At 42.3% G+C, this 14,019-nt stretch overlaps 1 protein-coding gene across 1 annotated transcript in view; it reads right to left on the reverse strand.

The window, feature by feature from the left end:
• LOC116779999 (geranylgeranyl transferase type-1 subunit beta-like) overlaps positions 1 to 14,019 on the reverse strand; it is an 88,174-nt gene that overhangs the window by 16,540 nt on the left and 57,615 nt on the right. The window contains exons 3-5 of the mRNA XM_032674518.1: positions 10,588 to 10,739; positions 8,067 to 8,199; positions 7,339 to 7,384 (exon numbers count right to left, since the gene is read on the reverse strand). Of these exons, the coding sequence (XP_032530409.1) occupies positions 7,339 to 7,384; positions 8,067 to 8,199; positions 10,588 to 10,739 (331 nt within the window). The remainder of the gene's footprint in view (positions 1 to 7,338; positions 7,385 to 8,066; positions 8,200 to 10,587; positions 10,740 to 14,019) is intronic.

Genomic DNA, 14,019 nt, shown 5'->3' on the forward strand with positions numbered 1-14,019 from the left:
CTGAACGAAATGTTAGCTAAACAAAAAAGGGGGAGAATCTGTATAGTCCGCAAGAACGTTTGTGGAAAGCCACATATGTTATCAATTTTTTAAATTGTGACAGTGCTGAAAGAAGCAGGTACGGAAAGCAGTACAAATCTCAGGCATTTGCTTCTCCCAAGTCACTAGTCATGGTAAAGGATTTGATTTCAGGGCAGTGGACAGGACCCCTAGATCTGATGACTTGGGGGAGAGGTTATGCCTGTGTGGTTACAGGAAAAGAACTTAAATGGATTCCTTCCAGGTGTGTAAAACCCTATTTAGGTACACAATCACAGTAGCAGGAACCAGAGTAACGCAGAAGTTTAAAAAGAGTTATGTTTATGTTTCAGGTTTACATTAAGGAATTACTAATGTGGTAAAAAGCAGTCTGTAAAGTAACTGTGCGTGTGTAAGTGAATGACGGTCATCAATGAATGAGTGAGTGAATGAATAAAAGAGTTGTTTGACTGGACAAATATTAAAACGCAAAACACCTCACAAAACCACATTACCTCCACCACAGGGTCGCTTTAAAAGAATTTAGTTTTGCTAAGCTTAACCTGTTTTCTTAAATAAAGTTGAAATCCCCAGTTATTTAAAAACCCTCAGGTTAATAAATTTATTTCTCCAAGTTGCACTACCCTATAGGAATATAAGAAAGTTTTAAAAAGTTTACAATAGAAGTATAAGAGGTCAAGCAAGCAATGTGTTGGTTCATTGCAAGCCTTGGTGGTTTACAATGTACTGTTCTGATTGTTTGCACTGTTGTTTTGCACTGTTTTCATGACTTCTTTAGATAATTAAGAGAGGGGTGATGTGGGAGGTGTGTCCAAGGCACAGGGTACGTGCCGGGGCAGAGGAGCCCAAGAGAGCATGCGCCGACATAGGTAACCTCATTGGCCAAAGAAGTCACATGGTGTTAAAGGATAAAACCGTGCTGATTTTAAAATAAAGTCTCTTTGTTCACCATCACACGAAGAGGTGTTTTTCCTTATTATATAAGGACATTTGCGTACCCTACATCCTCACACCCATTGTGGAACTCCCCGCCCTGAGGGAGGTACTGGGCATTCCTGCCTGAACTGGAGGATATATAATCTTGGAGTCTTGGGCCATTTTTAACCACTCGTGGGATCCAGAGGAAGACTGTAGACCACCACTCCTAACCAGACTGCAACCACCACTCTCGACTGGACTGCAACCACCACTTTTCAACCAGACTGCAATCACCATTCTCGACCAGACTACAATTACCACTCTTGACCAGACTGAAACAGCACTCTCACCAACAGGTTTTTTCCCTCTCCTTTTACTTTGGACTCAGGGGGCCCAAAGAACACCACTCTGTTCATGCCCCAGGGTACTGGGTTATACATTTGAGTTTTGTGGGTTAAAACCAACTGTTTGTCTGTATAATCGTATTTATTGTATTATTTTATTAAATTGTTATTCTGACTTATAATCTCTCCTTTGAGTTGAGTTCATTTCCCCTGCTGGTTTACCTTTAAACCAGCACAGGATGTTATGTGGGACAGTGTCAAATGCTTTGCACAAGTCCAGGTAGATGACGTCAGTTGCTCTTCCCTCAAGAAGTCACATCTAAAATGGCAGTGGTCAATACACTTGTCTGATTGAGCTCTGTGCCTGTGAGAATTGATGTACACACAGGTACCCCAGAAAACCAGACTACAGCTAATAGTATTAAGGAAAAAGGTTATTCTGAAGCTGAAAACCCTAGAATTCCCTGCAAAAATCACAGCAGGTGAAAAAGCACTAACAGGAAAAACAACATTCTGGTGCTTTTATATCAATATCTTTCACGTGTGCATAACTTCAAGGCTGTATTCTCCCCTGTGCTTTAATGGTCTGCCTGTCTCCCAGAGAGACCTTAGGCATGTCTATGAGAACTTTATCTCTTCTTCCAACAGTCAAGTACTTCTCTGGGAGTCAGGTGGAGAAAACATACATAGAACTATTCATGGAAAGGACTCTCTCCCACTCTAGATTTGACCCAATTGCGGAAGCTTCCTTGAGTGAAAACTCCTTTCTCTTCTCTCCAAAATCTTCCATTTTCTTCTCCTGCAGTGCCTGATCACTGCAGTATGTCCTATCTTCTTATTAAATCATTTCTTAACTATCTCTCTGCATAAACTCTCTCTGTATTCCATGTGCATGCGTGCCTCAAGGGCTAAGTGTCAGCTTCTGGGGAGACCTGTGTAAGTGGATTTGGTGCCAGCTACTGGAGGAGTCAAACCAGGACTGTAGGTGCCCCTGGGCTGTGGTGTCAGTTACTGGAGCAGGTGAGGGTCTTGGTCACCAGTCACTGAGGCAGGAATGAGGTGCATGGCAAAAAAGCAGCTACTGGGAGAGACCAGACTTAGTGAGAAAAGTGAGGGGTTCAGCACCAATGGTTGGAGCAGACCTGCAGGTCACAGTCCATGTGCTGGTTGCTGGGGGTGGGGGGGAGCTGAGTGTCTGTATTTCCCCAAAAGCTCTAAATATAACTACAACCCTGTGACCAATTCTCATTCTACCAAGGATCTTTAAAAGAATATGCCTGTCCCAGTAATGTTGAGTGACACATATGGACAGAGGGGCCATGCTGGTGCTTGGGGAATTTGCAAATGTGCATGTGCTTGTGAGTTTACAGAATGTCATGCCTGTGCCTTCACTAGTGAACTATCGCTAAAAGGTATATGGGTTGTATTTGGCAAGGTCTTGGTAGCAGGGGGGCCTCGAGAGGCACATTCTGTGGTGACATGGGACCCCAGAGAGAATTGAATCAGATAATGGGACTCACTTTCAGAATAATCTTATAAGCTCTTGGGCAAAGAAACATGATATCGAGTGGATCTATCACATCCCTTATCACCCACAAACCTCTGGAAAGATTGAGAGGTATAATGGACTGTTGAAGACTATGTTAAGAGCATTAGGTATTGGGACATGGAAGCATTGAGAGGCAAATTTAGCAGAAGTCACTTGGTTGGTCAACACCAGGGGATCTGCCAACCGCCCTGGTCCTGCCCAAACAAAACCCCTACACACACGGGGAAGTGGTTGGGGAAGTCAGTGTGGGTTTCTCCTCCCAGGAGAAAAGGTAAACCCATCCATGGGATTGTCTTTGCTCATGGACCAGGGTGTACCTGGTGGGTAATGCAGGAAGATGGGGAGACCTGGTGTGTGCCTCAAGGAGATTTAACCTTGGAGGAAAGATAATCTGTGTTCTAAGTTGTATGTTGCAGGAAGTAAAGTCATTGGACAATGAAGAGTGAATTCTGCGAGGAGCAAGGAGAGTGTGACAATGACCCGAGCCAGGCTGGTGTCAATGCCCAACGATTGATTCCTTCTCCTGCCCTGAGTACCCGTCCCAACAGAATGGAGTCCAAAATCTGGAGGGGTGGAAGAAGGCCATAGAACAAGATCTGTGCAAGCATGGGAAATAGTCGGATATGGGATCTGAGTATGACATAAATGATATGGAATAAGGGGTGGAGACTGTATTGGGTCCTGTACCAGGGTGAATTTATGCTGATACTTTTGGTCTGTGTTTGGCCCCAGCCACCCACAGTAGTTTATATTCTCCCTGTCAAGTTCACTGATAAAACAGTGAATTCGTCCTTGGAGGGAGAACTTCTGTATAAACTGTTTTAATTGGTATTCTGTGATTGGTTAGTTGTCCTCCGAGGTTGCTTGAAGGAGAGATTGAGGAGGAGGAGGATGAAGGACGCCCCCAGACTCATTTGGAAAAGACCCCCCTGAGTACAGTACACAGGCGCAGGGAAAACCACGCGTGCGCAGAAGACATGCACTTATATAACCAAGGAGGTGGGACTGAGGGCCTCTGGTTGGGCGGTGCTGGCCACACCTGGGAGGTCGTGGTCACTCAATTAATTGTATAAAAAGCAGATAGTGTTTTCTTGGTGGGGGAGTTAACTTCACATCAAGGACAGTGTTGCCTTTTGGCAGGGACGCTGCCAGGTTGTGAACTTACTGACTCTCCAAGGATGCAGCTTCTGCTATGGGTAATTATAGGCATGCTAGGTCGGTAAGATAACTTTATGGGCAACAACTGGGTAACTGGGGAGGTCGTGCTGGGGGTTTATTTCTCTCCTCCTTCTTCCCTTTTGGGTTTGTTCGTTTTGTTGGCCACCTCTTGGTAATAAATATTGGTTTTTGTTAAGCTTTTAATGGTGTCATGTTTTCAAGATTCGGTATGTCTCGAACCCCTCCCTAATACAGGTCCGGTTGAGCTGGTGTTCATTTCCCCATAGTAGCCCTCACAGTGCTGTGCTTTGCATTGGTATCTAGAAGGGTGTTGATAAGACACCAATGTTATCAATTTTTCCAACATAAACAATTCTATGATTCTATGACCTCTGTGATAACATATTTATGAAACAGTAAAAAACACTGCACAGCAATTGTGAGAGAGGTGGAAGAAAAAAAAAAGCATGAAAAACAATCCTGCAGACACTAAGGTCAGTGAAGAAAGAGAGGGAGGAGCTGCTCCGGGCACTTTTTGGTGTGGAAAAGACCATGATGAAGCATGTTGTCCCCCTGCAGACAGAGTAAAGGATTATGCCAGAACAGATGTGGATATGCTCTGAAGGGAAGCTGCAGGTTGTGGAAAGCCCATGCAGGAGCATGCTTATCCTCAAGGGCTGAAGCATATGGGAAGGACCAGTGCTGGATCAGTGAAAAGGTGTGAGGAGAAAGGAGCGACAAAGTGGTATGAATTGTCCATAACCCCCTACTCTCCATCCCCCCTGAGCTGCTGTGGTTTGGCTAGTATAAAGTTAATTTTCTTCATAGTAGTCCCTATGGTGCTGTGCTTAGAATTTGGGACCAAAACAGTGTTGATATCACACCCATATTCTTGTTATTGCTGAGCAGTGCTTACAAAGAGTCAAAGCCTTCTCTGTTTCTCATGTTGCTCCCTGGAGTGACTAGGTTGGAGGTACATGGGAAGTTGAGAGGGGACACGGCTGAGACAGCTGACCTCAACTGACCAAAGGGATATTCCAGACCATATGACATCATTCTCATCATATAAAGCTGGGGGTAGAAGGAAGAAGGGGGGGACATTTGGAGTGATGGTCTTTGTCTTCCCAAGTAAATGTTATGCGTGATAGAGCCCTGATCTCCTGGAGATGGCTGAACATCTGCCTGCCCATGGGGAAGCAGTGAATGAATTCCTTCTATTTGCTTTGCTTGTGTGAGAGGTTTTTGTTTTCCCTATTAAACTGTCTTTATCTCAACCCATGAGTTTTCTAGCTTTTACCCTTCCAATTCTCTCCCCGATCTCACTGGTGGGGGAGTGAGTGGGCAGTTGTGTGGGGTTTAGCTGCCTACTGGGGTAAAACCACAACAACTGGTAAGAAATTACATGAATGTTCCCTAAGTCAAGTCTGTTTTGCCCATGACAGCAACTGGTAAGTGGAGTGGGTTGACCTTGGCTGGCCACCAGATGTCCATCAAGCTGCTCTATCATACCCCGTTCCTCAAAAGAACAAGGGGAGAAAATAATATGAAAAGTTTGTGGGTCCAGAAAAGGACAGGGAGATCACTTACCAATTACAATCATGGGCAAACCACATTCTACTTGGGGATATTATTTTAATTTATTGCTAGTTAAATAGAATATGATAATGAGAAATAATAACAAATCTAAAAACACCTTCCCCCACCCCTCCCTTCTTCCCAGGCTCAACTTCACTTTCAACTCATTTACCTCCCCCACTGCCCCAAACAGGGCAGGAGAATAGGGTACCACTGAGGAGGTAGCCTTGTCAGTGTCCTCTGTGTGTATCTGAGATACATGTTCAGCTTTGTTATTGGTTGAACTTGCAAATAGGAAAGTGGTAACTGTGTCCCTCAGCCTGGGGAGAGGCCCCAAGTCCCTGGACCGGGTTTCAGCAACCAGGCAGGCAGGAGTCCTGGGCAACAGCTGCTGGAGCAGGCAACCATTCCTAACATCCCTTAACAATCAACACTGCATGTGTAGGGCATTCTGAAGACTGAATATTGTTTAGAACTACACGATATATAAACTGACCGTATTCTATATTAACCTAGGCCTGAAAGTGTGGCTATACCACAGGGTAGAATAGTAACATATTAGCTAACATTAAACAGGTTAGATCAGGCATTAAAAACAAGACAAGTGTAATAGTATAAAATTTTGTTCATACTCTTCATTCCAATATAGAATCATAGAATGGTTTGTGTTGGAAGGGATCTTAAAGACCATCTAGTTCCAACCCCCTGACGTGGGTAAGGACACCTTCCACTAGACCAGGTTGCTCAGAGCTCCATCCAACCTGGTCTTGAACACTTCCAGGGATGGGGAATCCACAACTTCTCTGGGTAACCTGTTTCAGTGCCTTACCACCCTCACAGTAAAGAATTTCTTCCTAACATCTAATCTAAACCTGCCCTCTTTCAGTTTGAAGCCATTACCTCTTGTCCTATCACTACATGATATGCAGGCTTATGTCATCAATGAACAGCATATGAATTAGACTGACTTTGAATCTATGAAAAAGAACATCCGAAGAAAACTATGTTCCTAATCAGTACATAGTGGTCTGCCAGAAAGCTTTTTGTGATGAACATTAACTGGTCTGAGAACACTTCTTCATCCTTTTTACAGCGATCTTAAGATGTGTGTCCTGCGTGTGTGTGTCTGTTGGATAGATGCTCAACTTTGTTATTGGTTAAACCTGCATGCAGGAAAGCAGTAGCCCAGTCTCGCAGCCTGGGCAGAGACCCTGGGTCCCCAGGCACACGGGGCTGGGCTCCAGACAGAAGGAAGACGGGCTGGTGCTACTCTAGGAGGCAACTGCTCCTAAAATCCCTTACCACCTATTTACAAAAATTAACTGCAGTTTCAAGATTTGAGTCCCCAGTGGATACTTTAATCTAGCAGAATAAATGTTTCTAGGCTTTACTGATATCTGCTGAAACTGGAAATTATCAAGTGCATTGCACAAGATCTCTTCAGATAAATCCACAGAATAACAATGGTAGGATGCTCTGTCAGCAAGAGACAAGAACTACAGCCAACATTTCTCAACAAAACATTCATGAGGTAAGAATTACAGAGTTGATATATTAAGAGCCCATCTGGTCTAATATTAAGGTGGAATTTAGAGAAGAAGACATCATATTCTGAGGCATGTTTTGGATTTGCTCCTCTTCTTCCCACTTCCTTAAAACCAGAAAAGAAGGAAAAGCATGACATACTCTGAACTTCTTACAGCATTTTGCAATTTCAGTCTTTAAAATGGGTATAGAACATGCTAACATTCTTACCATGAGATTCCAGTCCAGCTCCTTGTGCCAGGCCATTATCATAAGACTAAAGAAAAAATCCACAAACCAGTTACTTTAGAAGCAAATCACTTTTACAGACATTATAATTTATCAATTTATTAGAAAAATTGTTATCAGACCATTCCACCATTTTAATCTAGTTAAATTCTGAACCTATGTCTCAAAAAGCTCTTGGTACAAATCAATGTTGTTTCAATACAGGCAGTTTTTATGACTTTTTTAGATCCTTACTGTGCTGTAAGGGGATGTAATGGACTGGGAACATTTAATAAACTTGACTTGATCTCAATAATTAGTTTTTCCATTGATTCTGTATATGATTCTAAAAAGCAAGTCTAGAGTTCATTGAAATTTGAAGATCTTAGTGGTGCAATGTTTTACTTATGCATTTTTTAAAGTTATAGGAACTTCAGGTCTCATTTTTGAAAACTTGCTTTCAAATTTAAATTGAATTTCAATGAAAAAAGATCAGATTTAATTTAAATTGCAGCAAACATATACAATCAATACGATTACTTTGCTAATACAAACATTACAATGAAAATATAAATACAAAAAGGAATGTTCTTTTCATTTTCAACTCATTGAAGTAGGAATAGAAAATAAAATTACTGTAATATTTCTATTTGGATTGATAGATTTTTAGTCATAGTAAAGAACTATTAACTTGAAAATGCATTGAGAAATAACACTTTGGGAATACTCACCATACTTCTTCTAATGTAGTCTACTGCTTTTTTTGTATCCATGCCTGACCAGTTATCAAGCATGTAGCAGATGCAGGAAGCACAGTACACAAACCTCATATCATTCTCGCTACCTTCCAGCACAGCACAGAAACTGAAAGAAAAGTTTCTTTCGTTATAGATTTTATCCATTACATTAGAAAGTATAAAAAGCATTTTAGGAATTGCATTATTTTTACTTTCAAAATGAGTTGGCTACTTCTATTTATAGTATTTACATGAATGTAACCTAAACCTACATTAGATTTTCAGAAGATGTGATTCTAACCAAGCTAAGGAAAATTAATAGAACTATTAACATTTAGGGGTTTGAATAACCTTATTTCCAGTAATGTCATGACACTGATCTTTATCCAAATATGTTAATGTTTACATTCTTTCACATGTCACAGTATGCATTGATATGAGTTACCATTGTAGAATCTACTTTTCTTAGCAGAATTCTTTTCCTCCCTAGAAATCTTCATAGCTCACATGGCTTTCCTGACCAACTTTAGGAACAAATTCCCATGTATGTATAAATATAATTGTTATCATTACAATTTCTAATATAAATGGTGAAAATTACTTGCAATCCATTTTTTTTTCTAATGGTTAGATTCTTTGCAAACTCTGAAAAGATTTTAAAGTTGTTATATTTAGGTTATCTAGATACAATGCAGTGTTCCCTCAGGACCTTTACAAAGATGACTGATGCTGTGATTTGCTTCCTGATAAGCCTCTATTTGGTTTGAAAAGCTAGTTAGAATATTTTTATATAGGACAGTCTTTCAAGCACTGTATCTTATCTAGGGGCTTTGAATTATATTAAGCCAAAGTAAACTAGAAATGCAAATACACACATTTATTCATGACATTTAAAAAGAGACAATATAATTATAAATTTTTTAGTTAATAAAAGATTTGGGTGAAGAAATAAAAACTAAGTCTAATATACTGGGGTAACACCAGAAAAGTTTCTCTTTCCCTCAACCAACTCGCTTGCTGTTTCCATCTGGACAAGATGTTAGGTCAGGTTCTGGCCTTTGTGCATCCTTCTTCTTTGGTGCAGTAAAAATTGTTTTAATAGGTATGAAAATGTCTGTTGTACTAGAAGTTGACTTCTGCCCAAGTAGCAATTCTACCCCAGAGAGGTACAAAGCACTCTCTTTTCCCTTTGATGGATAGTTGGCACTCTTAAGCAGGGAATATAAAATACAGGGTCAAGTATAAGGGTATCATTCTGTATGTTAAAACCATACATGATACAAACACGTAGAACAGATAACTGTGTGCAGTTTATTATTGTAATCAGGAACAATGACAAGCAACCACTTCAAGATGCTGGCAGGTTTGGAGCAACTCATTCCTAACTCCTTCCTCTTGAATAAACTTTAACAACAAAAATGGTACAACATATAATGGGAATGCATAAAGATGTAGCAGAAGCACCTCACATGCTAGAAGATGCTGCAAACACAAGCAGACCAACAAATTCATGCATACATACATTAGAATTTAGCTCATTAAAGTCAGTTTGTTGCTACAAGTAACATAAAATAGTAGATCATCTAGTTCAAATTCGCCATTTACATTTAGAACATTCTAGAGGGTGGAGGTGTTTGGTTTTGGTGGTGGTTTTTTTTTTAAACCTACACATGTAACACTGCATTTTAATAGTTATGCTCCATTAAAAAATAAGTTTTAATTTTAGGAGACTTTTAGGCAATACAAAGCCATTTGACCAAAACAAAGGCTTTCGTAGCTAGTAAATGGGGACAACAATTTCATTATGAAATGAAACATCATTTCTTCAGAAATAAGATTTCTATAGTTATACATTTCTTAAAGTACTCTTTAAAAAAAATATATTCAGTAAAATCTAAGTACACAGACAGATCATGTAACCTAGCAGAAGTTTTCATTAGCTACCAGCTCAAGCCTACATAAAAACCAAACAGAAGAGTATATGCCATCTTTTAAAAAAATGCATGCAAAAAGGATGAATCACACAATGTATTTTAATAATATTATATTCCTATTATAAGTTATAGGTTAATTAATTCTGTATATTAATGGACTGAATCTCTCAAAATTAAATAAAGCTCATCCTCCCACAAAGTAGAGCAAACATCATCTTAATAGTGCTTCACCAGGGTCTTGCAAAAACAGAGAATACAGAGAAAACCTCGCTTATCTAAAAGATATAAGAAAAAAAAACAATCAAAAAACAACTACCCCCAAGACACAAACCAAACCATTAACTTTCCAATAGCATGTTTCTACAGTTGTAAGCAAACATCCATCATTCTCAAGTAGGAAAGCAACTCTGAACTAAGTGCTCTTTAGTCCTGTAAACTAGTATGTTGTTGTATTGCTTATGTCCACAAAAATATTTTCAGATAGAAAGAAAATATTATAAAAGTGTGTATCATGTTTAATTCTACATTTGGGTTTTCTATTAAATCTTCCAGAGAGTTGTAAGATATTTTATATCTTTTACCTTCCATCCTCCAGCTGGAGAGCTCTCAGTCCTGCCAGTAAGGCATCTTTATTTACTCGACTTAAATCATCTCCAAGAATAACCAGACATGAGAGACCTGTGTAAGTCATTGCTATGTGCCCACTGTCATAGGGATGAAACATACCAGGACCCTTAAGGGGAAAAAAAAGAAAGAAAAAACCCCACATCATAAGAGATTGTATTACAATCGTGTAGTCACTTTTTAATAATAAAGAGGTAAACAAAGTTCATTTCCCTTCAGTAATTATGGTTAGACTGAAATCATCCCACTCAACTTTTTTGGATGAAACTAAATTACTAGACAGTTCTGTTACCCTCATAAACAGTCCATCAGTAGGAAGCTTTGGAACAGAACTATGCCAGCACTGATACTCATGCAAGAGTTAAGCAAAAAGAATCAAATGTGCTGAACCATATTTAAGTTTATCCTGACACACTACTGGACATTAGTTCCCTGGAAGATGGAGGAACTCTCTGTTAAATAACCATACCTCTACAGGTTACTTCCACAAAGATATCGCAATCTAATGATGGACAAGTAGAAAGTAGTGTGAGGTAATGTGCTAGTTTTGGCTGGGGGTAATCTTCTTCGGGGCCCTCTGGTGGTCTAGTGGTTAGGATGCGGCGCTTTCACCGCCGCGGCCCGGGTTCGGGTCCCGGTCAGAGGAGTCCCCCGGGTAGATGGAACTCGTTAGCCCTGTAAGGCCATCCATCTAAGAGAAGGTCACTCTAAACAAACCTACATCCTGAGGACCTCACTGCCACTGTCCAAGCTTGCTCGGCCCCGGCAGATGAACCTCAGGATTAAAGGGTGGGCTCAGCTCAGCGCACGCTGTGTCTCACCTAAAAAAAAAAATCCACTGCGCAGGCTCGAAGGGCAAAGACCCTTCCCAAATCTTCGTTCGCGAAGACTGGCCATACAATCTTCTTCACAGTGGTTGGAGTTCTGACGAAAATAGTGTTGATAACATAGGGGTGTTTTCATGATTGCTGAGCAGGGCTTACACAAAGCCAGGGACTTTTCTGCTTCTCGTACCACCCCACCAGTGACTAGGCTGGGGGTGCATGGGAAGTTGAGAGGGGACATAGCTGGGACAGCTGACCCCAACTGACCCAAGGGATATTCCAGACTGTAAGTATAGAAGAAACTTTCCAGAAGATTTAATTCCAGTCGCTCAAAAAAGCTTTCCTGATACAGGCCAGGATGTCCTTGGCCTTTTTGGCCACCTGGGAACACTGTTGGTTCATGTTCAGTCTGCTGTCAATCAGTACCCCCAGGGTCCCTTTCTGCCTGGCCGCTCTCCAGCCACTCTGTGCCCAGTCTGTAGTGCTGGAGGGGGTTGTTGTGGCCAAAATGCAGGACCTGGCACTTGGCCTTGTTGAACCTCATCCTGTTGGATTCAGCCCATCCTGTCCAGGTACCTCTGCAGAGCCCTCCTACTCTCCAGCAGATCAACATTCCCCCTCAACTTGGCATCATCTGCAAATTTGCTAATGGTAGACTCGATCCCCTCATCCAGATCATCAATAAAGATATTAAAGAGGACTGGGGCCAAAAATGATCCCTGGGGGAACCCCACTAGTGACTGGTCACCAACTGGATACACCACCATTCCCCACTGCTCTCTGAGCCCAGCCATGCAGCCAGTTCTTAACCCAGCAGAGAGTGCCCCTGTCCAAGTGTAGTGGGTTGATGCTGACTGGATGTGGATGCCAGGTACCCACTAAAGCCACTCTCTCACTCTGCCTCTGGAAGTGGACAAAGGAGAGAAAAATAACACCTAAGGATTCATGAGTTAACAGCTGTGAGAGGTCACTTACTGATAACCTTCACAAGCAAAACAGACTCAAGTGGGGATATTACTTAAAATTATTACTAACAGGATAAGAGCCAAAGAGTGAGAAATAAAACAGTCTTAAAAACACTTTTCCCCCACCCCTCCTTCCTTCCCCGGCAGGACCCTGCACCATCTTGCACCTGTCACCGGGTCACAGCCTCCTTCATGCATCCACCTGTTCCAGCACAGGCTCCTCCATGGGCTGCAGGTGGGTCTCTGCACCCCGATGGTCCTCCATGGGCTGCAGGGGGACAGCCTGCTCCACCATGGTCTTCACCATGGGCTGCAGGGGCCTCAGTTCCAGCTCCTGGAGTACCTCCTCCCTCTCCTTCTGCACTGACCTTGGTGTCTACTTTGGCGTTTCCATGTTCTCACTCTGCTCTACCCCGGATGGAATTCTTTCTGTGCAATACCTTTCTGTTCTTAAATATGTTATCATGGAGGCGTTACTATCACTGCTGATGGGCTTGGCCTTGGCCAGCAGCAGGAAGTCTGTCCTGGAGCCGGCTGGCATTGGCTCCACCGGACAGAGGAAGTTTCTAGTAGCTTCTAAAAGAAGTCACCCCTGTAGCCCTCCCCCACTACCAAAACCCAGCCACAGAAGCCCACTACACCAAGTCATGGGTTGCCAGTTTTTCCAGGAGTATGCTATGGGAGATGGTGTCAAAGGCTTAGCTGAAGTCCAGGTAGACACATCCGCAGCCTTCCCCTCAGCCACTAGGTGGGTCATCTGGTCATAAAAGGAGATCAGGTTGGTCAAGCAGGACCTGACCCTTTTACATCCATGCTGGTTGGGTCTGATCCACCGACCATCCTGTAGGGGCCTTGTGATCGCGCTCAAGATGATCTGTTCCATAACCTTGTTGGGCACCGAGGTCAGGTTGACAGGTCTGTAGTTTCCTGGATCCTCTTTACAGCCCTTCTTATGGATGGGCGCCACATTGGCCAACTTCCAGTCATCTGGGACCTCCCCAGTGAGCCAGGACTGATGATAAATGATGGAGAGCGGCTTGGCAAGCTCTTCTGCCAGCCCCCTCATCACCCTAGGATGGATCCCATCTGGTCCCATAGACTTGTGAGTGTCTAAGTGGCTCAGCAGGTCACTAACTGCTTCCTCCTGCATTACAGGGGGGATTATTCTGCTCCCTGTCCCTGTCTACTAGCTCAGGAGGCTAGTTATCCTGAGGACAACCTGTCTTATTGTTGAAAACTGCGGCAAAGAAGGTGTTAAGTACCTCAGCCTTTTCCTCATCTTTGGTAACTATATTCCCAGCCACATCCAATAAAGAATGAAGGTTTTCCTTGCCCCTCCTTTTGCTATTAATGTATTTATAAAAACACTTTATTATCCTTTACAGAAGTGGCCAGATTAAGTTCTAATTGAGCTTTTGTCTTTCTAATTTTCTTTCTGCAGGACCTAACGACATCCTTAAATACTTCCTGAGTTGCCTGCCCCTTTTTCCAAAGTTGCCTGCCCTCTTATTTTCCCTGAGTTCCTGCAAAAGCTCTCTGCCCAACCAGGCCGGTCATCTTCCCTGCCGGTTCATCTTTTGGCACATGGTGACAGTCTGCT

Source organism: Chiroxiphia lanceolata, chromosome W (genome assembly GCF_009829145.1).
Source record: "Chiroxiphia lanceolata isolate bChiLan1 chromosome W, bChiLan1.pri, whole genome shotgun sequence".
Classification (NCBI taxonomy): domain Eukaryota; kingdom Metazoa; phylum Chordata; class Aves; order Passeriformes; family Pipridae; genus Chiroxiphia; species Chiroxiphia lanceolata.